At 38.0% G+C, this 27,869-nt stretch overlaps 1 protein-coding gene across 1 annotated transcript in view; it reads left to right on the forward strand.

Annotated features, from left to right (window-relative positions):
• KCND2 (potassium voltage-gated channel subfamily D member 2) overlaps positions 1 to 27,465 on the forward strand; it is a 544,689-nt gene extending 517,224 nt beyond the window's left edge. Inside the window, exons 2-6 of the mRNA XM_043873332.1 lie at positions 7,125 to 7,287; positions 17,697 to 17,792; positions 19,165 to 19,257; positions 22,659 to 22,906; positions 24,813 to 27,465. Coding sequence (XP_043729267.1) covers positions 7,125 to 7,287; positions 17,697 to 17,792; positions 19,165 to 19,257; positions 22,659 to 22,906; positions 24,813 to 24,990 — 778 coding nt within the window. The 3' untranslated portion in view covers positions 24,991 to 27,465. The remainder of the gene's footprint in view (positions 1 to 7,124; positions 7,288 to 17,696; positions 17,793 to 19,164; positions 19,258 to 22,658; positions 22,907 to 24,812) is intronic.
• The last annotated feature ends 404 nt before the right edge of the window (positions 27,466 to 27,869 follow it).

Below are 27,869 nucleotides of genomic sequence, written 5' to 3' on the forward strand. Positions count from 1 at the left end.
GTATTATGTTTAAAAATTATGCACTTTCCCATCTATTTCAGTATTACTTGATAAATTGGAAAGATAAATGGACAAAGGATAGATGATATATTCATTTGATTGTCTTAGTTAACAAGATTTACCACTATTTGATTGTCTGTGTTAACAAGATTTACCACTATTTTGGCATTGAGTGCATTCTAGAATTCAAGTACTTAGCATGAAAGTTTTGGATAATATTTGAGATTAAAATCTTCAAAAACCAATGACTGAAACTATTCTTGAGAAATTGGTCCTCCACTCAATATGATCTTTCACATATGGCAAAATATTTAATTTTAACCAAGTATTTTGGGGGGCAGTAAGTACATGTTTAGAATTAACATTTTATGTGAATGATACCCCTATATTGTACCTTTTAACTGATGTGAGGAGGAAGGGGAGCAATAAACATAAAGTATGGTGGATGTTCAGGGTGAAAAAGGAGCAGAAGAACCTACAGTGACTCTGTATGGTAAATGTAGGAGAAAGAAGGGACAGTTAGAAGAAAGAGAGGAAAGCAGATGTATGGGGAAAGCTTCCCTTCCACTAACAAAGTTCAACTCTGCTCATTCTTCATTGTGTAAAACTTATTGATAGTTTTTCTTTTATATGATGCTATTCTCTCTACTGTTTTCTTCTTTCTTACTTGACTTTAGAGGCCTCTTATAGTCTTTGAATCAGTTTTATTTACATATAGAAAAAAATGTCTCTGTGGAAACAAAAACACATCTACACAATGTTCTAATGTAACTGTTTTAGGAAAATGGATTTTTGAAGACTTGAGACCTAATATTAAAATCCAAAGACGACAAGAAAGAATAGAATATATAATACTGCTGGGCTTAGCATAAATGTAAGCATCAGGAGTTGGGCAAAGTGAGATGTGTTTTTATATGATAAAAAATAAAATACCAACTGTTATACAAGTTGCCTAGGATAAGAATAATCATTAAAAGATGGGCAGTATTGTAGGCAATACATAAACTTTAAAATGATCATTTAGCCACAATAAGTGTCATCTCTCATGAGGAAGCTTTCTCTGCTAAGCCTTTCTTCCACTGGTTTCAAAGAGATGACTCCTGAGGTCTGTAATGCTGTTTTGCTCCTTAGTAAGAGTTGGAGTTTGAATACTCCAATACAAATAGCAATAGGGACAAAGAAAAGCAGCTGGTTTTGCTAGTGAGCTGTTTCCCATCCCTAGCAGGTTCTATGCCCAGTTACAAGTTTGCAGATAAAAGTTACCCGTTTCAATTCTCAAGGTCATTCCCAAGCGAGCGTGCATGCTAAGTCACTTGAGTCATGTCCAACTCTTTGCGACCCTATGAACTGTAGCCCACCTCTGACCATGGGAGTCTCCAAGCAAGAATACCAGAGTGGCTTACCATGCCCTCCTCCAGGGGATCGTCCCAACCCAGGGACTGAACCCAGGTCTCTTAGGTCTCCTGCACTGGCAGACGGGTTCTTTACCAATAACACCATCTGGGAACCCCTTGCCAAGTGAGAAGAGAAACCAAATGGACAATATAAGAACATATACAAATCGTACTGTGCCTTTTCCATGATTCTCCAACATAGTCAAGCTAATGAAATGTGCTTTGAATATTAAAAATATCAACAGCAGTTTAATTGTAAAAAGGAGAGAGGGGCAGGGAGTAGAACAGACAGAAACGTATATTTAGTGCCATTATATTTCGGGTGTGTGGAAGGAGGCAGCAGGTGCTCCTTTGGGATCAGCCAAGCCTTGGGCTGCCCTTACACACATAATCACAAGCCTGGTTGGTCTTAATATCCTGCCCCTCTGCTTCCTTGTGCTTTCACCATCTTCCATGGCCTTGAGGATCATCCTCATTTTCTTTGTTTTTATTTATTTTTGGTTCCACTGGGTCTTTGTTGCTGCTCATGGGCTTTCTCTGGTTGCGGCAACTGGGGGCTACTATTTTGTTGTGGTGCATGCGCTTCTCATCGTGGTGGCTTTTCTTGGAGCACGGCCTGTAAGCACTGTTGGGCTCAGTAGTTGAACACAAGAGCTTAGCTGTCCCTCAGTATATGGAATCTTCCCAGACCAGGGATTGAACCCATGTCCCCTGCATTGCCGAGCAGATTATTAACCACTGGACCACCAGGGGAGTTCCATCCTAATTTTCTATTATGTGAGAAAGATCTGTCTTTCCACCCAGGAGTAAAATGTTGAGAGGTGTTCCCACCAATGAGGATTTTGTTCTCCCTGCCTCTTCCCACATAATCATAGCACACGGGCCAGTCACCTCAAGCATTCACTTATGCTTTCTTGACTATAAAGTAAATTTGGATTTAAAAACAAATATGACAAAGGTAAATAATAAATATAACTGTATTTGATGCAGATTAGCAGAGCTTTGGAGAAGGCAATGGTACCCCACTCCAGTACTCTTGCCTGGAAAATCCCACGGGCAGAGGAGCCTGGCGGGCTGCAGTCTGTGGGGTCGTGCAATAAGTCGGACACGACTGAGCGCCTTCACTTTCACTTTTCACTTTCATGCTTTGGAGAAGGAAAGGGCAGCCCACTCCAGTTTTCTTGCCTGGAGAATCCCAGGGACGGCGGAGCCTGGTGGGCTGCCGTCCATGGGGTCACACAGAGTCGGACACGACTGAAGCGACTTAGCAGCAGCAGCAGAGCTTTTTGGCATTAAACCACCCCTTTTGTGTCTATTACCTCTTTTCCCTAATGCATCCTTCTAGATGGGAATTTGCTAATTTTCAGCAAGCTGGTTCATTCTCTTTCCCCCCTTTTGTTACAGTACAAACAAGATATTTCATTTTACCTGTCTTTTCCCTCTGAGTAGCAAGTTCACTTTCTGCCTTATTTATTCAAATTATAATCTCTGTTTATATTCAAAAAGGATTTGCAGTGATTATTTTCTAGTTGAATCCCAGGTACCTCATCAAAAATTTCTTTCCCATGGAAAGCTGCTTTATCAACTGGCCCAGCACCTCTTTGAATCCCAGAGAATCTGTTTTCTCCCTTCTTTTAGGTGCAGCCTTTCTGATAGCATGATTACCCCCACCCCTATCACCACGATCAGCTGCCAACTGAGTTTACTAATCCCCACTCTTCTTAACGTCTTACTGAGCTTTGGGTTCAGTCAGCCCTTAATTTTTTCTAATAATCGCAAGTATGCCGGCTTTGCCTACAGGATGATATAATGAGCCTAAAATTTTAAAAACCAGTTAAGAAATGGTAATTTAAAAAATCTCAGAGAGGCAGGAAAAAAGTATATGATGGATTCATTTAGTTATTTTACTTATATTTTTAAAGGTTTACTTTAATTACATGGACTTAATCTGTACCTTCTCAGGCTATAACAAATAGTTGGGTTTTTATTTACTTTCTTTTCTGAGAGACTTTCGAGATCTTAATTGCTAAACATTAAAATCAAATCTCTGTTTTGAAAAGCTGCTTTTATGTATGCATGTACATATGAAGGGGATGTGTGTTAAAGACTTCTTCAGAGCCCACGCATAGTCAGTGCAAAAGGAAAGAAGATATTTATAAACCATGGCTGGGTACTCAATGTGATCTGTGGCAATCGTGGTATAAAAAGTTGATCTTCCACTGATATATCCTTATGGCAAGAAAGACCCCAAGCCTTTTATGCTCACCATCTAAATTCGTTTAGTTTTGATTGTTTCCTCACTAACATCATTTTCAGATTCTGATTTAGCTTCCCTGATGGACTATGGAAAGAGGTTCTGTTTCACATGGATGCAGCCTGTTTCAAGTTCTTGGGCTGGGTTTTATGTTTTGTTTTTTTTTTAAATGTAAATCAATTCTGTCATTTTGATGCCAAAACTGTGTAGGAATTTCAGTTACAGTGAATTATCTCAGCTACTGATCAGATATGAACAAGAGTGAATCACTGGGCCTCCAAAGCAGAAGACCAGAGCCTGGAATGGGGTCACCAAAGGTGGTGCTGGTCAGTACAGCCTGTTGTCACTCTCAGCAGCCTGTCCTGAGCCAGTTCTGAAATTTCCATCTCCGTGTGTATATGTGTTAGTCGCTCAGTCATGTCCGACTCTTTGCAACTCATGGACTGTAGCTCCTCAAACTCCTCCATCCATGGAATTCTCCAGGCAAGAATAATGGAATGGGTTGCCATCCCTTCTCCAGGGTATCTTCCTGGTCAAAGGATTGAACCCAGGTCTCCTGCATTGCAGGCAGATTCTTTACCATCTGAGCCACCATATTGACATATAAATGTCTAAAAACCAGTGTTAATTAGAATGATGTGTCCTAGATCACTCTTCAAGTTAGAGAATCCCCAAGTACTCCCAAATTCCTTGATTCTGGATTCCAATATCTGTGCCTTGTTCCTAAGGACTAAACTCTTGGTGCACTGAGCACCCCAAAGCCCTGAAGTGAGCAGGGAGCAGTTGGCACGTCAAAGGTGCAGCCGGGTAGCTTCTGCGATGCTATGACAGATCTCCTTCTTGAAACTAATAGAACGTTTTGTGTCACTTATATCTCAATAAAACTGCATATATCAAATCGATAGACTGTACATCTGAAACTAATACAGTGTTGCATATCACCTGAAAGTGAAAGTGAAGTCAAAATCACTCAGTCGTGTCTGACTCTTTGCAATCCCATGGACTGTAGCCTGCCAGGCTCCTCCGGCCATGAGCTTTTCCAGGCAAGCATACGGGAGTGGGTTGCCGTTTCCTTCTCCAGGGGATCTTCCCAACCCAGGGATTGAACCCGTGTCTCCCTCATTACAGGCAGACTCTTTACCATCTCAGCCACCAGAGAACCTCTAATACCAAGCATATCACCTATATTTCAGTAAAGAAAAAAAAAAAAAACTCCTCATCCCCTTCCCCAGCAATGAACTCTTAGAAGAACTCTATATCAGTAAGGTAGTGAAAACATATTTATTTAAGTAATATTTATGAAGAACTTGTTGTGTGCTAGTGAGATACAAAATAGAATAACTTCAGTTCATCAAGGTTATATTCTCGTGTCAGCAGATATGTGGGGAACCAAGGAAATTGTTTCACATTAACAAATTAGCTTCATGTGTTAATAAGTCCTTTAAAGGTAATCAAATGGGAAGATGTTTTAGAGAAAGACTTGGGGAAAAGAATAATACCACTCTGGGGAACATGACCAGAAAACAACTTCTGGAAGGGAGATATTTAAGTCTCAACCTGCATAATGATGATCTAGGGGCTGCCCATGTGATAGGAAGTCAGATGGTCAATGTGACTGGGAGACCGGGAGCTGGATGGGAGACAGTGTGAAATATAGCCAGAAACTAACTGAAGGATGCAGGCCTTTGGAGAAAAAAGTAGGAACCTGGGTTTATTCTTGTTTCAAGTTTATTAGAAGGTTTAGATAAAGTAGCAGCAGCCCAAACTCCATTTTTAAAGCCATAACCCTCGCTGCTATGTTGGTGTGAATTGTAACTTGTAACGGGGCAAATGTAGAAAAGAGAATTCAAGTGAGAAGTGGTATCCCCGGCTCTAGTTGAGGAAAGAGACTCAAATGGAATATAATTTGGTTTGGTCAGAGTCAACAAGGCTAGCTGAGTAGAGATACATGGACTGAGGATAGGGTGGCTTTTTCAGTGTTGATATGAGCAACTGGGTGGTTTGTAGTTCCATTTAACTAGAAATAGTAGATTGCAAGAGGAACAGATTTGAAGGGGCTAGAGAAAGCTAGGGAAATAAGAGTTCCTTTTTGGCTAATTTAAGCCTTAATAGGCTCTTAAACATCTAGTGGTAGGAATAATCAGAGCAGAAACAACTGAAGCGATGAGTCTGATATTCAAAACGAACATCAGGGATATCACTGTAAATTAGTGTCAGTAGCATATAGACAACAAATATGATTCCAGGAAATCCTGGAATCTGCCTGCAATGCAGGAGACCCCAGTTCAATTCCTGGATCAGGAAGATCCACTAGAGAAGGGATAGGTTACCCACTCCAGTATCTGGCCTGGAGAATTCCATGGACTATATAGTCTATGGGGTCACAAAGAGTCGTACCTGACTGAGTGACTTTCACTTTCACTTTCAAAGTATAGATAATTCAAGCTATGGAATTGGATAAAATCACATAGAAAGAGAGTTTATACTGAGATGATAAGAGCCTGAGACCGACATTACTCCAAGATTTAGAAATCAGACAAGAGAAAAGGAGGACCCAGAAACGAAAATGGGAAAGTAGCAGCCAATGAGGTAGAAGGTCACTAAGGGAATTTGCTAACCCTAAAGATGACAGAAAGTATTTTAACTAAAGAGAAAACCAAACATAAATAAGAGATTAAATAAGATAATCATGGAAAAATGGCCATCGGATTTCATAAATGAAGATTAATGGGACCTTTGGAGAGTTCAAATTTTTAAGACATTATATCTGATGAAAGGAATGTGATGTACCACTTTTTCTATTTAAATTTCATAACCAGTCCAATGTAGAAAAAAAAATTAAGTGGAAAAGAGTGTTATCTAGCCTATAACATTCAGCATGGGAATAGTGACTATAAATAAATGTAAAGAACAATGCCATGTGATATAAAGGACAAATCGAATAGCTCTCATTATATCATCTGGCTTAAAATATTTTAAGCAATTAAAATAAATTTCTAATTTATTAGAAATTAAAGCAATTTCTAAATGTTAGAATCCACTTCTGCAAGGTCAAAAGGTAATTTTTATATTCAGATATTCATAATGTCTAGGTTATTGAAGACTTAAACCATGTATGTTTTAGCCATGAATTAGAGATGTGTGCATGCCTGCTAAGTCACTTCAGTCTTGTCCAATTCTTTGTGACCTGATGGACTATAACCTGCCAGGCTCCTCTGTCCATGGGATTTCCAGGCAAGCATACTGGAGTGGATTGCCATGTCCTCCTCCAGGGGATCTTCACGACCCAGGATCGAACCCATGTCTCTTATGTGTCCTGCATTGGCAGGCGGTTCTTTACCACTATTACCACCTAGGAAGCGCGAAGTAGAGATAGATTGGTCCAAAAAATCACTTGACTGGAAGCTAAAAACTATTTGTAGAAGATGGAAAAAACTTTCTGTGACTTACAACAATTTTTTTTTTTCTATTCCAAGGTATGGTGACATGGTACCAAAAACCATAGCAGGGAAGATTTTTGGTTCCATCTGTTCGCTGAGTGGAGTCTTGGTCATTGCTCTACCCGTCCCAGTGATCGTATCCAACTTCAGTCGGATCTACCACCAGAATCAACGAGCAGACAAAAGAAGAGCACAAAAGGTGAGTATTCAGTGCCGTGCGACCATGATTTAGCATCTCCCACTCCGTAAAGTGAGCTTTAAAATCCCTTACTGGCTATTCAGTGTTCTGGTTTGGGTCGATAGTTGCATCAGTCAGCACAAGCTAAATTATACTACAGTAAAAAAGAACCTTAATATCTTAGTGACTTAAAAACAAGGAGTATTTCTTAATCATGCTACAGATTACTCTGCTGATAGAAACTCCATCTTAACAATGTACGTCTGCAGTCGTGCAAGCAGAGATAAAAGGACATGATGAATCACAGCCTGACTCCTAAAACTTCCTCTTGGAAGTGGGCCAAGTCACTTCCATCTCTGTTGCATTAACTCAAGTAAGTCACATAGTCACGTGTAACTTTAGAACTGGCAGAGCAAGATAATCCTACCATGCAACCACAGACAACAAGAAATATTTGGTGAATAGCACTAATGACAATAGTAAAATCAAAGATAGATTCTTGGCAAATTTTATTAGAATCAGATTTGTAGATCTGATTCATTTAGTCTCTGTCCATCAGAGATCAAGTTGGTTCCAGTAGACTGGGGCTATTAAAGGGCACCAAAATATGTCTCAGATGTCCAACATAGTTGACACAGGAAGTAAGAGAAATCTGATCACTAGTAGCTGAGTTTTATTTTTGGCCCAGCACTTTACTGTTTCTCTGAACTTCACATCAATGACCTCATCCCTCTCAGAGGAAACAGGTTACATATGCATCTGTGAAATGGAGAAAACAACACCTACCTCACAATAAGATTAAAATTATATGCAAATGTATATAAATCTATATAAGCATAATATAATACTATTTATTAGTGGCTTCCTATGTGCGAGGTATTGGCTGGATGTTTTAAAAGTCATGTAGTCTTTATAACAAGTCTATGAGTTACTTACTATCACTATTTGTACTCATAAATGAGAATTCTAAATTACCCAAAATTTGAGAAATTCTAAGATTACACACCTAACAAATAGAAAATCTCTCCTTCAATCCAAGGCACCTGGCTCCCAGGTTCGTACACTAAACACCATGATAGATATCTCCCAAAAAAGTTAATTAAAGGTTAGCACATGTCCTCTCCCTATTCTTTGTTAAAATAATCACCTTGAGAGTCAGAGCCCTTGTTACTTAGAAATAATTATGGAAATCTTTTATAGTTTCCTTAAGGCTATGGAGCTAGATTTCCAGGATTCTTCATGGATACTGTATAGTGTCCTTTAAGAATAGATTCATTTTTTTTTAAATATCCAAAAACTGTGACTAAAGTGGATGCACAATCTAGATAGTGTGGTGTAACTATAAAATATCATGAGAGATTCTGGTGCAGTTCATAACTGGCTTTGTAGGTAATTCTAGGACAAGGTTTTAAACATGTTTTTAAACAATGTTGATGCCTTTAGTAAAATAAAAAACTATACTTTATACTTCATACGTACAGTATAAAGTGTTGTTGTTTAGTCACTAAGTCATGTTTGCCTCTTGCAACACCATGGACTGTAGCCTGCCAGGCTCCTTTGTCCATGGCATTTCTCTGAAAAGAATACTGGAGTGGGTTGCCATTTCCTTCTCCAGGGAATCATCCTGACCCCACAGAATGGAACCTGTGTCTCCTTCATTGGCAGGTGGATTCTTTACCACTGAGCCACCAGGGAAGCCCCATATAAAGTATAAAAATCTCATATAAAGTAACTCTTTGGAAAGTTCAAGTTATCAATCAGTGTGGCCACACAGCATGTTGTCCAGAGAATTTGTTTATATCCATTGTCAGAGATCTGCCTTCTTTAGAAAGAATTACTCTTTCTGCCTTGTACCTTCTTCCTTTATGCCCCATTTTTTGGACAAGTATCTAGTCTTTAATTATTGTAGAGAATGATAATGAATAAAACTGGTAATCCAATAAACAAGGAGGAGTAGAAAAAGGTACCCTCTTGGGCAATCGTAGTCTCCTGCAGAGCACGCTGTTCACAAACAGAGATGGAGAAATTTTGTCCACAATCAGCCTCCATCATACCTTGTCACATACCACAGCTTTGTCTCTGCCCCCACACTACAATCCCTCTGCTGGACACACAAGTGCATTGTTTAAAATAACAGAAGTCTGGGCTTCCCTGGTGGTTCAGTGGTGAAGAGTCCTCCTGCCAATGCAGGAAAGGTCCCACATGCTGTGGAGCAGCTAAGCCCATGCGCCGCAACTACTGAGCCTGTGCCCTGGAGCCCGCGAGCCGCAGATGTTGAAGCCCGGGTGTCTTAGAGCCGGTGCTCAGCAACAAGAGAAGCCACCGCAGTGAGAGGCCCCAGCACTGCAACCAGAGAGTAGCCCCTACTCTCCGCAACTATAGAAAAGCCCACCTGCAGCAACGAAGACCCAAACAGCTCAAAATAAATGAATAAATAAAAATTAGTTAAAAACAATAACAGAAATCCTGCAAAAGCTTAGCTCTCCAGCATCCATCCATCTCCCTTCTAGAAATTTCTTCTTTAGTATGAGCGAGCTATCATTCATCTTCTGAACACCAAAAACAGAGCTACCTGCATGAAAACTGTAGGAAATACAAATCTGATTTTCAAATAAACCAACCTTCAAAATATATATACATTTTTAACTTTGTTATCTGCAACAAGCAAATCAATAAAATCCTGGAATGTTTTGAGAAGCTTTTTTATCTAAATAAATTTAAAATGCATAAATAAATATGGTATTTAAAAAGAACGCTAAATTGAAAAGTATGTTTTATGAATTTTTTTATCTTTAAAGTGTCTCTATATTCTAAGTTTCTGCCATAATGAGTGAATTTTACATACTGTGACTACTAGAATAATTGGCTTAATAAAGTCAAATATGATAACTTTTTTTTTCCATTTATTTTTGTTAGTTGGAGACTAATTACTTTACAATATTGTAGTGGTTTTTGCCATACATTGACATGAATCAGCCATGGATTTACATGTGTTCCCCATCCCGATCCCCCCTCCTGCCTCCCTCCCCATCCCATCCCTCTGGGTCTTCCCAGTGCACCAGCCCTCAGCTCTTGTCTCATGCATCCAACCTGGGCTGGTGATCTGTTTCACCCTTGATAGTATACTTGTTTCAATGTTATTCTCTCAGGACATCCCACCCTTGCCTTTTCCCACAGACTCTAAAAGTCTGTTGTGTACATCTGTGTCTCTTTTTCTGTTTTGCATATAGGGTTATCATTACCATCATTTTAAATTCCATATATATGTGTTAGTATACTGTATTGGTCTTTATCTTTCTGGCTTAGTTCACTCTGTATAATGGGCTCCAGTTTCATCCATTAGAACTGATTCAAATGAATTCTTTTTAATGGCTGAGTAATATTCCACTGTGTATATGTACCACAGCTTCCTCATCCATTCGTCTGCTGATGGGCATCTAGGTTGCTTCCATGTCCTGGCTATTATAAACAGTAATGCAAGTCAAAACCTCAATGAGGTACCATTACACGCCAATCAGAATGGCTGCTATCCAAAAGTCTACAAGCAATAAATGCTGGAGAGGGTGTGGAGAAAAGGGAACCCTCTTACACTGTTGGTGGGAATGCAAACTAGTACAGCCACTATGGAGAACAGTGTGGAGATTCCTTAAAAAACTGGAAATAGAACTGCCATATGACCCGGCAATCCCACTGCTGGGCATACACACTGAGGAAACCAGATCTGAAAGAGACACGTGCACCCCAACGTTCATCGCAGCACTGTTTATAAAATATAATAACTTAAAATGACAAGTTCAGTAAATAGTCTGTGACCAATAAACTGAATATAGTTATCTAAGAAAGAAAGAAGAATATGGAACTAAATAAGTCACCAAGGGATATTTTCTATTTTCCTTCCCAAGAAATGTCTTAAAAAATAATAAACATTTATTAGGCTAAAATAATTTAGATTTATCTGAAACTGGGTGATTTGACAAATATCAAAGTTATGCAGAAATAACCTGCTAAATTCAGTCAAGTAAGATGTCCATTCAGTAAAAGGTAGCAGTCAAGCTGAATAATAAATAATATAACAAAATGATTTTGAGGCCAAAATTTTTGATATGCAATCCCACTGCCAGCACCAAGCTCAAGCAAAAACTTATACAAAATAAAAATAGGTATGCAAACAATACTGTACTCAAAATTTTAACCACTTTGTGGAGGGTTTAAGTAAAAAATGAGAATCTTGCATACCTGCATTTGCCCTTTTCAATTATAATAACAAATGTTCAGTATCTCAAGAGAAATCCTCTTCTAACACACACACACACACCAGGATAGAATGACAGAATATGAAGAGACACTTAATCTCTTTTCTTACTCTGTTGAGATTTCTGAATCTTACTGTCCCAAGTCCTGCATTCTCAGTGAAACCTTCCCATAGCAGTCATTTCTCTCTTCCTCCCAAATCCTATGTCACTTGCTATCTCTAGTCTCCATTTGACAATTCTGTTTGCCTCTATTTTTTTTTAATTTACTTATTTTTTATGGATAGATAATTGCTTTACAAAACCCAAAAGGTTTTGTAAAGGTTTGTTTTCTGTCAAACCTCAACATGAATCAGCCATAGGTATACATATATCTCCTCCCTTTTGAATTTCCCTCCCATCTCGCTCCCCATCCCGCCCCTCTAGGTTGATACAGAGGCCCTGTTTGAGTTTCCTTATCCATACAGCAAATTCCCTTTGGCTATCTATTTTACATTTGGCAGTATACGTTTCCATGTTACTCTTTCCACACATCTCACTTTATTTTTGACTTTTATCTTTTTATGAATAGTATCTTCCTAGCCAAAGTTTAATATGTCTTGAGAGCAGGGACCATGTCTTGCATTGTGATGCCTTATACTTATTTCCGTTTATCAATCTACTATTTCTGGTCTTCTGGTTGAAGGCTAGCATTCAACAGACATTTAGCATGGTGCTCCACAAGACCGAGTCCACCAATTAACCCGTAGTATTGTATGTAGTAAACCAAAAGAAAAGTCGTGAAAGAAACTGGTTCTTTTCCTAACACAGTACCTGCCTTAGGAAAACGGCTATTCTGTCGCTAAAACTCAACTGTTTCTTTTCCTCAACTTAGAACTACTTCTGCAGTAGCGGTTTCTGTAATATGTAGGTTTTTATTATGGAAAATATGTCATTTTCCTTTCTCGGAGGGTCTCTTTGAGTAGTGTGCATGTCTCATTTATGAAAGAAAGTGATATTTCCTCATACTGAGGCTAAATGCTTGGAGAATGACATAGGTGAGACTAGTAACTGTGATATAGGTAATATAATTACACTCAGTGGCTGCAAAAAAAAAGAGTGGGGGAGAGGAAGGTCAAGGGACAAAGGGAACCACAAAAGGCATTGAACGTTCCAGGAGACTAGTGAGACTTTAGGATTGATGTTTCAACCATAGCCCCTTTCTGGAAACCTAATGTATATTTTCTATTACTTATTTCTGAATTATTACATCAATTCTAAATCATTTCCAAACCTGCTTGTCACTTCCTGTTGTTTTATTGTCTGTCCTGAAATCCTGGCTGCACAGCACAGCTTTTCAAATTAAACATTTTCTACCTTCCAGTTTCATTCTCAAGCATTGTCTCAGTATTTTGAGTCATCTAAACACTATCGTGCCAACAGTGAAATTTGTCTAGTTTTCTCATCACTTATAAAATGATCTTTGTACAGACTATTATTTTAACCCGGGATTGGCACACAGGAAGAAGAAATTCACAGAGTAAGAGGGAAGGGGTGAGGTTGAATCCAGGTGCTATCTTAATGCTATTTTGAGAGCTTCGAACATCTTGGTGTTACTGTCAAATTCTGTGGGTGTTGGTAAAAAGGCACCTTGGTACCACTTTGGAGGGAAGTTTGGTAAAACCTAGCAAACAAAACACATGCACGTATACCCTTTGATCCAGGAATAATTCTACTTCTAGAAATTGCAGATCAGCTCATCCTGAGGTTCCAAGGGGCAGCATTGCTGGTAGTAGCCCAAACAAATGCCTTGAAAATTCATTGTGATTGGTTTGCTACCTAAAGGATGCTTCATTCCTATACTGGTATATTATACAATCATAAATAAATGAGGTGGTTCTATATGTGGAGATATGGGAGGAGTCCAACCCATACTAAATGAAAAAAGTTGCATGCAGAAGACTGTGCAGCAAATCATCCCAAATGAATAAAAATGTATGGATGCATACTTATGAATATATATATATATTTACTTTTATTTGCTTAGTATATTTCTAGTAAAAGTCTCTAGAAATTTTGCCAGTAGTTGCCTCTGAAGGACAGGAGTAGGTAAGCCAAGAGAGACTTGTTTTTCATGTACTTTTGTAGTGTCAAAATTTGTATCATGCAGACAAATTCATTTTCCATTTTAAAAACCTAGATCATTAAAATAGTTTTGTTAAAAAGAAGATTCCAGGATTAGAGACTGAGATAGTCTCCCTCTGGTTGTTTAGAAAAGGCAAAGGAGTCACTGTAGGGTAACTGTACAAGTTCTTACCCAAGTCTTCCCAGTCACTTTCTTAATACACTCGCTAGACATGTTTCATCTGAACAGAATGATCACAAAATTAGTGCTCCTCAGGAAGCAAAAACCAGACCCTTACCATGAATGTCTGGGGCATGTATAGAACAACAGATTTAAAGTAGAATGGACTATCAAAGTCCAACCAGTAAACAAAGTGGATAAATTTGAGGATTTTTTTTTAAGAGAGCCCTTGTTGTTCGGTATGGGGACTTCATTGGCCAATTTAATAAAAATAGTTGCAAAAACAAAATTTGAAATTCAAGGATGCAGATTCAACTGAATAGTCTTTTTTTTTTTTTTTTTTGAGAGGGACTGAAAGAAGGAAGGAGAGAGGGAGGGAGGAAGGTAAGAAACAGAGAAGAGAAGGGAGGGAAGGAGTGGGGAGGAGAGGAAGAAAGAGAAGAACGGCAGTAGGTTCCTGGAACTTAATACTAAATTCAAAAAGAACATTAGTTTAAATGAAAAGAAGTTGGTGGCTAGTCTGCTGGGTCTTCATTTCACTCAGTTCAGTCCAGTTCATTCATTCAATCATGTCCAACTCTTTGCAACCCCGTGAATCGCAGCACGCCAGGCCTCCCTGACCATCACCAGCTCTTGGAGTTTACTCAAACCCATGTCCATCAAGTTGGTGATGCCATCCAGCCATCTCATCCTCTGTCGTCCCCTTCTCCTCCTGCCCCCAATCCCTCCCAGCATCAGGATCTTTTCCAATGAGTCAGCTCTTCACATGAGGTGGCCAAAGTACTGGAGTTTCAGCTTCAGCATCAGTCCTTCCAATGAACACTCAGGACTGATCTCCTTAAGGATGGACTGGTTGGATCTCCTTGCAATCCAAGGGACTCTCAAGAGTCTTCTTCAACTCCATGGTTCAAAAGCATCAATTTTTCGGCGCTCAGTTTTCTTCACAGTCCAACTCTCACATCCATACATAACCACTGGAAAAACCATAGCCTTGACCAGATGGAACTTTGTTGGCAAAGTAATGTCTCTGCTTTTAAATATGCTATCTAGGTTGGTCCTAACTTTTCTTCCAAGGAGTAAGTGTCTTTTAATTTCATGGTGGCAGTCACCATCTACAGTGATTTTGGAGCCCCAAAAAATAAAGTCTGACACTGTTTCCACTATCTCTCCATCTATTTCCCATGAGGTGATGGGACCAGATGCCATGATCTTAGTTTTCTGAATGTTGAGCTTTATGCCAACTTTTTCACTCTCCTCTTTCACTTTCATCAAGAGGCTCTTTAGTTCCTCTTCACTTTCTGCCATAAGGGTGGTGTCATCTGCATATCTGAGGTTATTGATATTTCTCCCGGCAATCTTGACTCCAGATTGTGCTTCTTCCAGCCCAATGTTTCTCATGATGTACTCTGCATATAAGTTAAATAAGCAGGGTGACAATATACAGCCTTGACATACTCCTTTTCCTATTTGGAACCAGTCTGTTGTTCCATTTCTAATTCTAACTGTTGCTTCCTGACCTGCATACAGGTTTCTCAAGAGGCAGGTCAGGTGGTCTGGTATTCCCATTTCTTTCAGAATTTTGCAGTTTATTGTGATCCACACAGTCAAAGGCTTTGGCGTAGTCAATAAAGCAGAAATACATGTTTTTCTGGAACTCTTTTGCTTTTTCGATGATCCAGTGGATGTTGGCAATTTGATCTCTGGTTCCTCTGCCTTTTCTAAAACCAGCTTGAACATCTGGAAGTTCATGGTTCACGTATTGCTGAAGCCTGGCTTGGAGAATTTTGAGCATTACTTTACTAGTGTGTAAGATGAGTGCGATTGTGCAGTAGTTAGAGCATTCTTTGGGATTGCCTTTCTTAGGGATTGGAATGAAAACTGACATTTTCCAGTCCTGTGGCCACTGCTGAGTTTTCCAAATTTGCTGGCATATTGAGTGCATCACTTTCACAGCATTATTTTTCAGGATTTGAAATAACTCAACTGGAATTCCATCCCCTCCACTAGCTTTGTTCATAGTGATACTTTCTAAGGCCCATTTGACTTCACATTCCAGGATGTCTGGCTCTAGGTGAGTGATCACGCCAGCGTGATTATCTGGGTCATGAAGATCTTTTTTGTACAGTTCTTCTGTGTATTCTTGCCACCCCTTCTTAATATCTTCTGCTTCTGCTAGGTCCATACCATTTCTGTCCTTTATCAAACCCATCTTTGCATGAAATATTCCCTTGGTATCTCTAATTTTCTTGAAGAGATCTCTAGTCTTTCCCATTCTGTTGTTTCCCTCTATTTCTTTGCATTGATCGCTGAGGAAGGCTTTCTTATCTCTCCTGGTTATTCTTTGGGACTCTGCATTCAAATGGGAATATATTTCCTTTTCTCCTTTGCTTTTCGCTTCTCTTCTTTTCACAGCTATTTGTAAGGCCTCCTCAGACAGCCATTTTGCCTTTTTGCATTTCTTTTCTATGGGGATGGTCTTGATCCCTGTCTCCTGTACAATGTCACGAACCTCCATCCATAGTTCTTCGGACACTCTGTCTATCAGATCTAGTCCCTTAAATCTATTTCTCACTCCCACTGTATAGCCATAGGGGATTTGATTTAGGTCATACCTGAATGGTCTAGTGGTTTTCCTACTTTCTTCAGTTTAAGTCTGAATTTGGCACTAAGGAGTTCATGATCTGAGCCACAGTCAGCTCCCGGTCTTGTTTTCGCTGACTGTATAGAGCTTCTCCATCTTTGGCTGCAAAGAATATAATCAATCTGATTTCGGTGTTGACCATCTGGTGATGTCCATGTGTAGAGTCTTCTCTTGTGTTGTTGGAAGAGGGTGTTTGCTATGACCAGTGTGTTCTCTTGGCAAAACTCTGACAGAATGTGGTCCACTGAAGAAGGGATTGGCAAACCACTTCAGTATTCTTGCCTTGAGAACCCGATGAACAGTATGAAAGGGCAAAATGAGAGGATACTGAAAGAGGAACTCCCCAGGTCGGTAGGTGCCTAATATGCTACTGGAGATCAGTGGAGAAATAACTCCAGAAAGAATGAAGGGATGGAGCCAAAGCAAAAACAACACCCAGTTGTGGATGTGACTGGTGATAGAAGCAAAGACCGATGCTGTAAAGAGCAATATTGCATAGGAACCTGGAATGTTAGGTCCATGAATCAAGGCAAATTGGAAGTGGTCAAACAGGAGATGGCAAGAGTGAATGTCAACATTCTAGGAATCAGCGAACTAAAATGGACTGGAATGGGTGAATTTAACTCAGATGACCATTATATCTACTACTGTGGGCAGGAATCCCTTAGAAGAAATGGAGTAGCCATCATGGCCAACAAAAGAGTCTGAAATACAGCACTTGGATGCAATCTCAAAAACGACAGAATGACCTCTGTTCGTTTCCAAGGTAAACCATTCAATATCACAGTAATCCAAGCCTATACCCCAACCAGTAACACTGAAGAAGCTGAAGTTGAATGGTTCTATGAAGACCTACAAGACCTTTTAGAATAACACCCATAAAAGATGTCCTTTTCATTATAGGGGACTGGAATGCAAAAGTAGGAAGTCAAGAAACAGCTGGAGTAATAGGCAAATTTGGCCTTGGAGTACGGAATGAAGCAGGGCAAAGGCTAATAGAGTTTTGCCAAGAGAACACACTGGTCATAGCAAACACCCTCTTCCAACAACACAAGAATCTCAGTGATAAATGTTAGCTAAAATCAAACACTCAAATGTTGAAAGCTTATTTTTCAATTGTTAATGTGAAAAGCTGGTATGCTTTTTTAAATATGTGTGCTGATAACAGGATTATATAAGCGTGCAATCAGTGTTTTAAGAAAACCAATCATAGATCTTAGGAGGACATTGTTTTTTTTTTTTTTTGCTCCTATAGAAAGCCAGACTGGCCAGGATCCGGGCAGCCAAAAGCGGTAGTGCAAATGCTTACATGCAGAGCAAACGGAATGGCTTACTCAGTAACCAACTGCAGGTACAGTCAAGAATTTCTCTTCTTTTAATGTTCAACTTATTGGTGCAATATTGATTTAGTTCTACTTAACCATGTAATTTTATTGTGAGTAATTATGAAAATGGCTCTGAAACAACAAAAGTGTCATTTGTTAATGTAACCTCACCCTGTACCATCTTATTGGCTGTAGGCTAGAAGCTGGGATATGTCATACTGCCAGTGAGTCATGATTCTCATTCGTGATCGGGCAGTATTTGGCACTATCTCATGTAAACATGGGGAAAATTCTCAACAGTTCAGATACCTAGGTTTTTTATTTCAAACTTAGGTGTGTTCCTTAAAGTTCATTTGGGTGTCGATGGAAGGGGTGATGTGATATCTCGTTTTACAGTAAGTCCCCTACATACCAACAAGCTCCAAACTGAGAATGCGTTCATAAGGCCAATGTGTTCATAAGTCCAACAGAGTTAGCCTGGATACCCAACTAACACAATCACCTATATAGTACTGTACTTTAATAGCTTTATAATCCTTTTCACACAAATAGTAAAAAACAAACACAAAAAATAAAGAAAACATTTTTAATCTGACAGTATAGCTAGCACCTTGAAAAGGTATACTGTACTATATAGTACAGAACCACAGCCGCACGCAGGGACTGCATTGAGTGAATAGGCAAGAGTTACTGACTGGAGGAGGGAGAGGCATGGGAGATGGTAGAGCTAAAGACTCGTCAGTGATAGGAGTGGGAAGGCAAGCCGCAATTTCACTCACACCTGGATTTGATGGCACAAGTTCTGGTTCCTTGCTGGAACCAGATGTACATTTGCATCTTTGGAAGCTCACAACTTGAAGGTTTGTATGTAAGGGACTTACTGTACTTCTTATTGAGGAAGGAACATCATTCAGTGTTATAAAAGTCACATAGTATGAAATGTAATTTGAGAAACTTAATTGTCACCTTAAAACTTTCTTTTAATATTTAGGATCCCAATCATCTTTACTTATTACATAATAGCTTTTGTGTAGGTGAGCATGATGTGGTTTCAGGATTATCTAAGTACTAGGTTAAAAATTATTATCCAAAAATAATGGCTCTCAGACTTTCAAAGGTAACTGGGAGATGAATGAGTAAAAGAGAATTATATTTTCAATTCAGGGAGGCAAGTCTAAAAGCTGAGACCACTAATTTGATGAAAATGTAAGTGATGATTATCAAACTCAAAAGGAACTCTATATTTGATCCTTTTCAGTTAAAAAAAAGAAAGTAAAAATAAAATACTGCCATTTAATCTCAGAAAATAGGCCAGATCTCTCAGTAGAAATATGTAGCTGAGATTCTCATTGTTTGCAAATAAAATAGAAAGCCCTTCTGTCTTCTCTCTCTTAACAGTCCTCCGAGGATGAGCAGGCCTTTGTTAGCAAATCTGGCTCCAGCTTTGAAACCCAGCACCACCACCTGCTTCACTGCCTAGAAAAAACCACGGTAAGGAAAAGGCAGGACTGCCTGCCCCTGCAACTCAGACAGTAATCCCATTGGTTTCTGTGAATATTTAAGGTTTCCAAGTGTGATTTCACTGTCTGCATTACGACAAAACATACCAAGCTCCCCTCCCAAAAAAAATCCACAATAATTGAAATTATTTTGAAAGGCTCTAGTGACATTTCAACATAGAAAGTATTTTATAGACTTATTTAAAATGTTATTAACTTTAGGGGTGATCTTAACTTTGGGCTAAAATATCAGTTGAATGTAGATAGAAAGTTGTGTTCCAATAGCTAACTGCAAGTTCTATAAAATATCTTTTCCTGCTTCTTAAAATGCTGATTAAACAGAAAAAAATAATGAAGTTTAAGTGTTCCTGACATCTGGGAAAAGGGAATAGCAATAACAAAATAGAGAATAAATGAAAATAAGTGTTTCTTTCATTCACAGGTATAATGAACAGAGATAGACAATAAAAACTATCTATTCTCTTAAGAAAAATGACACATTTAATTACTGTTACACCCCTAGGGCCTGAGGATTGAGTCTGCATTTCTTCCCTTATAAGCTCCCAGTTGGACCTCCTCTTTAACAAAGGCATCTGTTCCTTAGATAGGTTGTCAAAAGGGATCACAGTCTGTGACCACAGAGCAGAATAAAATTTTCACTGTATTTGAATCAAGTCTGCTTGTCCACTCACCAGAGACACATATTTGTAGTCAGTTCTGACATATTGTTCATCCATTTATTCATTTATCTATATAGTATTTCAACCAATATGTATTTCTTGCCTGTAATGTATCAGACAGTCAACCAGACCCAAGATACACCATGAAGTCAGGTATGACCTCTGGCCTACTTGAGCCTCCAGGTTTGGGACAAAATATGGATGTTACTGGAGAAGGACAATAAGCAGGGAAAAAACAATGAGGCCCCAGTGGACTAGGGGTGAAGAAGGTGCAGCCAGAGGGTACAGGATCAGGCAAGGCTTCCTGGAGAAAATTGAGTTGAGACCCATAGGACGATTATGAGTTAGTTAAGCAAAGAGATGAAGGGGCTAAAAGTAGGTGTAAGTACCTGGAGAAGACTGGAACTTGGCCTCAGAGGAAGGAAAGGAAATTGAGGGTTGTCAGAAAGAAAGAGGGTACTGTGGCACAAGTATTATCAAGTCCAAGCTCACTCTATTCACTACATGACAGTCCTATAAATTGGAGATGAGGTGTTGAGGCAAGAAATAACAACTTTATTCAGAAAGTCGGCAGACCAAGAAGATGGCCAACTAATGTCTCAAAATAACCATCTTACCAAAGTCTGAACGCCAGGTTCTCCTATAGGACAGAGAGGAGGGACGTGAGGAAGTAAAATAAAAAGGCTATTAATCTTGCATACATCTGGAATGCTCGGCTTCGGGGAGGGGATATATTAATTTCTCCCTGCCTGTACCAGATGGACAGGGTCAGGATGTCTCCCTCAACAAAAGCACACTGGTTTAATATTCACGCAGAAGGGCAGGGTTCCCCAAGTCAGGCCGCTATGTATAGACAGTATCCTTTCAGTACACAAAAGCAACAGGGAGCAAAAGGTTCAATAAGCAGATCCAACATAGAGTCAGATTTTGTCCTTTCCTGTAACACAAAGGAGGAACAGAGAAAGTCAGTGGGCAGATGACCTTGGGTTTTGGAGGCACATAAAGAATTTTGATCTTTATCTCACAGTAAAGGGAAAAATATTTGAAGGTTTTAAACAAGTGGTTACTGATTATATTAGTATCTTAAATAAGGTTCTATATTAGGATAACTTTGAAAGTTAAATGACTACACTAATCAAATGTATTTATCTCTACCATTTTTTTCTTTTTATTTTCATTTTTTGACTATTTTACCTTTTGTGAAAGTGTTAGTTGCTCAGTCACGTCCAACACTTTGTGACCCCATGAACTTGCATTGCAGTCAGTTTCTTTACCATCACAGCCACCAGGGAAGCTTTTTAGGGTGATTTTAATCATAAATTATGTAACACTAAATTATTATTAACACTAAACTGAGTTACTATTATAGTTTAAATGGAGCTACCTACTCCAGAATATGTGATAATCTGTCACAAAATGGCTTCTTCCCTTCCAATCACTGATTAGATAAATTAGGATGTCATGCCTTATAACTTGTATATTGTGTGTGAAATGTGCATGTAAGAGAAGACAACAGATTGTGACTCCTTTGTAAGCAATAGTTTTTTCTATAAAAATTAATATTTAACATGAAATTCTGTCTTAGATGATCATATTATCCTCTGGACTTTAAATAGAATCTTAAATTTCATTTACTGCAAAATGCTTATCTTAGCAAAGAAATGGCAAAATGAATAACTAAAGCAATCTATTTCCTATTAGCCAGCAATTTCCTTCCATTGTTTTACTAATATTTTTGGATGAGAGATGGTTAAGTGAAATTTGGCATGAGCAAAGCCTTCCATTATAAGACTATTCCCACACACACACAAAAAAATAATAGTAGTTGAAAACATTCTTAGTAGTTCAAACCAAAAATGTTTTCTCTTTTATTTCTGAGGTAAAAGTCTTCCATACGCGGTTTATGAGCCAATTCTTTATTAAATATTTTAAAATTAAATTTTACACTGTGTTTCTGTATGATGTGCTATGTGAAATGATGTCCACCACTGTCGACTTCTGGGTTATAAGATCAAAGGTACAGATCATGGGTCCAACCAGTAATATATTACAAAGATAAGAATGGAGACCTCAGAAGTTCAGTGTTAACCACTTCTAGGTCAAATATAAAGTAATATATTTTGATAAATATATGTTACTTATTTAATAAGTCATTTTTCTATACACTGGGAATTTTAGAGCAGCATCTAAAGAAATGGGAAATATCTTACTTATCTCATTTTTCTGATTAAAAAATATTTTCAATCCCATGTGAAAATATTTGCTAATATATAACAGACAATCTAACTTGGAACATTCTATTAAAATAGTCTCTTTATCATAACTCCAGTCTGTCAATTTGTTTAAAAAATAACATACATGTAAATTTGCACATTCCCTATGGGTATTATCTATACTCATTTTTGAGGGTTTTAATATTTAGTTTATAACTTCAGATTGTATGTTTAAATTAATAAATGATATTTCAAATAAAGTTAGTCTATAATGGATGCTAAATCAGCCTGTGTATATCAATCTCAGATTCTAACTGGAGAGATATTATTTTCATACAAACGACAACAAGAAAATTTGCTATTCAAATCTTTTTTTTTTTTAAGGTAAAATGTGATAATATTGTAAGTCAACTATACTTCACTAAAAATAATAAAGAAATTTTTTTAAAGTTAAACTGTGTTTCTGTGCTTTCTCCACATTTCTTACCACTACGAAATAGAATCATGAATTTGTGGATGAACAAGTCTTTGAAGAAAGCTGCATGGAAGTTGCAACAGTTAATCGTCCTTCAAGTCACAGTCCCTCTCTTTCTTCACAACAAGGAGTCACCAGCACTTGCTGTTCAAGACGACACAAAAAAACCTTTCGCATTCCAAACGCCAACGTATCTGGAAGCCACCGAGGGAGCGTGCAAGAACTCAGCACGATTCAGATTAGATGTGTGGAGAGAACCCCACTATCTAACAGGTACCTGAGATTAACTTGTGTGCGTCCACACACCTGTGCTATTTTTCAGAGCACAGCTGCACCGGCTGTCATGTTGCTACCTCTGTGGCATCTAAATCCTAGCTCCTTGGGTTTAGAATGAGACAAAACTGATCTGAAACAAGTAGGAAAATCGAGCTACTGTAATATTCATGAAGAGGCAAAGGTAGTAGCTAAATCAGTACTAAAAGAATAGAAAGAAGATAAGAAGGTCAGGCATTCACAAATATATTTCTACCTCTTCAACCTCACAACTTTTTCTTAAGCAGATACCTCTCCACTTAGGAGTCCCCTAAGTAAACATGAATGACCTGAAATTATAGTCAACACAACCACAAGTGACAAATTAACACTGATATGATTGAAAGGTATTCAATACACGCCAAAATATATCAACATAGTCGTTGTCACAGTGAAAAATAAAACTATGCCAGAAGGATATTTTGAATCAGTATACAGTTTTGATCGTGAAGGTATTTTGGGCCTCAACAAACACAAAAACCAATCCAATACCAAAAACAAAGGTAAGTGAACCGTTCAAATTGTTTACCTCTGGTGAGTTTATGGACAATTTAAGGTAATTTTTCTATTGGCATTTTCCCATTGCTTCTCTTTATGTGCCACTTGTTTTGACCATAATCATGCATGTGTAATAATAAGTAGTACATTTCAACCAGGTAAATCATTAAAAATATTGATTTCTGCCCAAATGATTTTCCTTTGCTCTTCAAATTAAAAAGCTTACCTTTTCAGATTAACAAACCATTAATTCAGTCCAACTTCTTTGTTGACATCCAATCATCTTTGGAAAGTCTAGACGAGCTTCTGAATTCAGGCTCTGTCGATTTTATGTAATCAGATGTTTCTGGAATCAGAATGTTAAATATTGGAGCAATGAAGATTTCTGTCTCTAAGATAGTCTACCTGTATGTTGCTTTACATTTATTCCAAAACAAGGTAGGAAATGGAGAAGTGTTCAGAAAAAAAAAAAAATCTTGGGCCACAAAGATCTTAATTAAGTTTCCTATGAAAAAGAATAGTTTAAAGCTCCTATGTCTACACTCCTTATCCCTTTTCCTCCCTCCCCCTCACACAGAGTATATATAACTCATGCAAGAATAACACTGGGGGAAACTTTGAAGTATTGATAATGACTAACTTGAATTCTTAACGTTTACTGTCACTAAGTTGAGAGCTTTAAGAGCATCCTGTATCCCAAAGAGACAAGATAGTAAAATGATTCTGTGGTCAAAAGAATTAAGATATATCCACAGGGTATCTCCCCTTCATTGTTATTGTTTTTTAATCGCTATGTCATGTCCAACTCTTTTGCAACCCCACAGACTATAGCCCACTAGGTTCCTCTGTCCATGGGATTTTCCAGGCAGGAATACTGGGGTGGGTTGCCATTTCCTTCTCCAGAGGATCTTCCCAATCCAGGGATCAAACCCACATCTCCTGCATTGGCAGGAGGATTCTTCACCACTAGTGCCACCTGGGAAGCCCATCCCTTTCATTATGGTATCTCAGACCTCTCAGAGATCCTATCTTAAAGAAAACTCTTTTACTTTGCTCAGCCTAGGCTTTTCTGAAACTCCTCTGATCCTCTTACTCATCTGATCCTCTTTTTTGCATTCTCAAAGCAGGAAACACTGAGAAACACTAACTGAACCACACTGAGCTGGCTGTTAGACATTTATTTGATGTTAACGCCCTAATGTTCACGTTAATTTACCTTAAGCTTTGGTGTTTCATTTTTCTTAGTCATGGTGATTGTTTTTAACCTTTTAAAATGTTATGATAAACCTGAAACCATGTATTCTTTAGTTATAAGAAAAAAAAATTTAAGTAAACAACCTTCTTTCTTAAATCTTTTCTTCCTCATCAGCCGATCCAGTTTAAATGCCAAAATGGAAGAGTGCGTTAAACTAAACTGTGAACAACCTTATGTGACTACGGCAATAATAAGCATCCCGACACCTCCAGTCACCACCCCCGAAGGAGATGACAGGCCAGAGTCTCCCGAGTACTCAGGAGGCAATATCGTCAGAGTGTCTGCTCTGTAAGACAATTGGAATCAGGTTCAAGAAAATTTGAGCCCTGGCTGTGAAAACAGTCCCAGTGTGGAAGAAAGAAGAAATAATAAACACTCTGCAGATTAAAATGACAAAGCAAGGAGGTTGATAATGAAACAAACACAAAGCTTCCACACTTGTGGATGGAAATAAAACCACCAAATGGCATTTCTGGACAGTTTGACCTGTTATACAGAGAAATAAAATAGTCTGTGGCCCTTTGACTTTGTGAATGAGCACAAATGAAATGCCGCCTATTGATGCTTCTTATGACCAGAACTCTTTTTTAATAAAATAAATCTTTGAACATAATGTTCCAGTTGAATGCAAAACAAAAAATATGGAAAACATTTTGATAAAAATTTTTCCTGTTAAAACCATGAACATTGGCGATGATGAAGATGATTACACATTGAAAAAACACAAACACACAACACATTTGTATTGACTGAAGGAAACCATCATAATGCATGCTAGAGTTCTTTGGAGCCGTTTTCTCAGTTTCCTTATGTTGTCTTCAGAATAGGCATGATAAACTATACTAGTAGAAAGAGGGAATTTCTGTGCACTTACAACAAGCTGATTGTTCATGTTCCATGGTGGGCTGTGCAAATAAACTCCTTTTAGAACTGCAGTATTTCTCATGGGGATGCTCACTAGTACATCTAAAGTGTTCAGATAGTTCAGTATCAATCATTGTTTTACCTTGCACCTAGATACTGTTACAACTGCAATAATTAATTGTACACTTGTTGTATCAGGAATCAGGATATTTTTGTTGTTGTATTTCCAGATCTTCATAGATACATTAAGAGCCACATTCCATAGAAAAACTTCTGGTGTGGCCAGGTTTTAGATAACCTTTTAATCCAAAACCCTTGTGCCATAAACGTTTTTCGGTAATATTGTTTGGTCCACTGTATTCCTGTGACAGTGAATTATTTGTTCCTGTATTTCTATAGCATCTTTCTAATGGGTTTATCATCATCAACTAGACTAACATTTTGTAATTCAAAGGAATTTCCTACTTTTGTATTCCCCAACAAATTATCTTGTCAGCAGATTACCATCATTCTCTATCCGTTTGTCAAAAATTAGGGAAAAAAAGGAGTTGACATCTGTGAATTATCTCTGACTTTTTGCTGTTATGGAAAAGCCCAGATACTGGATATATCATTGTATGTTTCATGAAACGAATTAGCTGGGACTAATATCACAGAACCAGTGATCCCAGAATCTCACATGATGTATTATTTATTTTGCTTTAGATCTCAAATACGTTTTGAGAATAACTAATGTGAATTGAAATGCAGAGATAAACTGGAGTGCTTTATGTAGCAGTATTTGATGAAAGCACGCTTTCTATGCCATTGAGGAAGGCAGCACAGATTTGTCTCAGAAAGTTTCCTGTTTATTGCAAGGAGCAATTTTTCTCCTCTAAATCAGGAGGACAGGATTTTGATGATGCAAAATTGATCTCTATGTACATTTAAGTGAAAAGTCTTGATATCTTTTCACCTTTAAAATATATCAGCAGACATGTCTGCACGTGACAATGTAAAAAAGTTTTATGTCCAATGAAAAGTTTTGTTCATTCCAAACCACCACTGTAAGGAATAAAGTTTAGCTTCAATACATGGAAAGAGTAAATAATTATCCCTCTACTATAGAGATTTTAAAATGCTTAACCATAATTTATCATGAAAAGGAATTAATCCAACCATTTTCAAGTAAAGCCAGAAATTCTTGCTTCCCATTTCTAGACTAGCTTCTAGAACAAAGCTGTGCACACAGTAGATTTATAAACACTTGCTGAGTGAAAGTCAGATAAACTCTACTATCTCTAGGGAAAAACTGGCTTTATACCTAGTATGTCTTTTTAAAAGTCACTAATCTTCCTGAAGTGTGAATATTAACAATTATATTAACACCTGCCTCATGTCACTTTATGCTTCTAGAGCAAATATATAGTGAAACTTCTTTGATGGCATTTGTTGAAAAACTTTTTAAAAAGTAGGTTAAACAAAACACAATCAGGAATACTTAGGTCTTTATTCCCAATAAAAAGTTCTATTTTCATGGTCTTAATATTACATTTAAAAATGCAGTTAGATTATTTCCGTTGACAATTCTGCCTCCTTTTCAAGTTATCATTTATCCAAAACTATTAATTTCTTTAGACTTTTGGAAAAGAAAAAAAAACTTTTTGGTGTTTTAGGTGATTTAAAAATATACTGTGTTGGTGGTGAATGACTATTGCTGACTGTGTTAAGTGCATCTGTATTGTAAGTGAAATGTAATTATTTCTGTGTACCATATGGAGTAACCAAGGTCATTGTTTTTGACAATTTTGTTTGAAATTCATATATCTTATTTCAAGGATAGCATAATATCTGCATTATGCTGGAAAAAAATAGACCTTTGGAGAATACTCAAATAAAACATGTGCATGCTCGAACAGGACAACATGGTTGACTGTTGCCCTTTTTTTTTTAAGACTTCCTTCCTTTCCAAAATCTACTATGTACTATACTGTTCATACATATTTTGGGAAAGCTATAACGTGGACAAACTCAAAGAACCCATCGATTGTGAGTGAAACAAATCTACTCTAAATGATGGAGCTAATAATTTTCTGCCAGCATTGGGAATTTCGGCAGAGGCTTCAATAGAAAAGTTACTATCATTTAAAGATAAAAGAGTGCCACTGTTTTAAATGGTCATTTTTGGAAATATATTGGCAATTACACGTCCATAGCTGGAGAAGGGAATGGCAACCCACTCCAGGATTCTTGCCTAGAGAATTCCACGGACTGAGGAGCCTGGTGAACTACAGTCCATGAGATCACAAAGAGTCAGACACAACTGAA

Source organism: Cervus elaphus, chromosome 18 (genome assembly GCF_910594005.1).
Source record: "Cervus elaphus chromosome 18, mCerEla1.1, whole genome shotgun sequence".
Taxonomy (NCBI): Eukaryota; Metazoa; Chordata; class Mammalia; order Artiodactyla; family Cervidae; genus Cervus; species Cervus elaphus.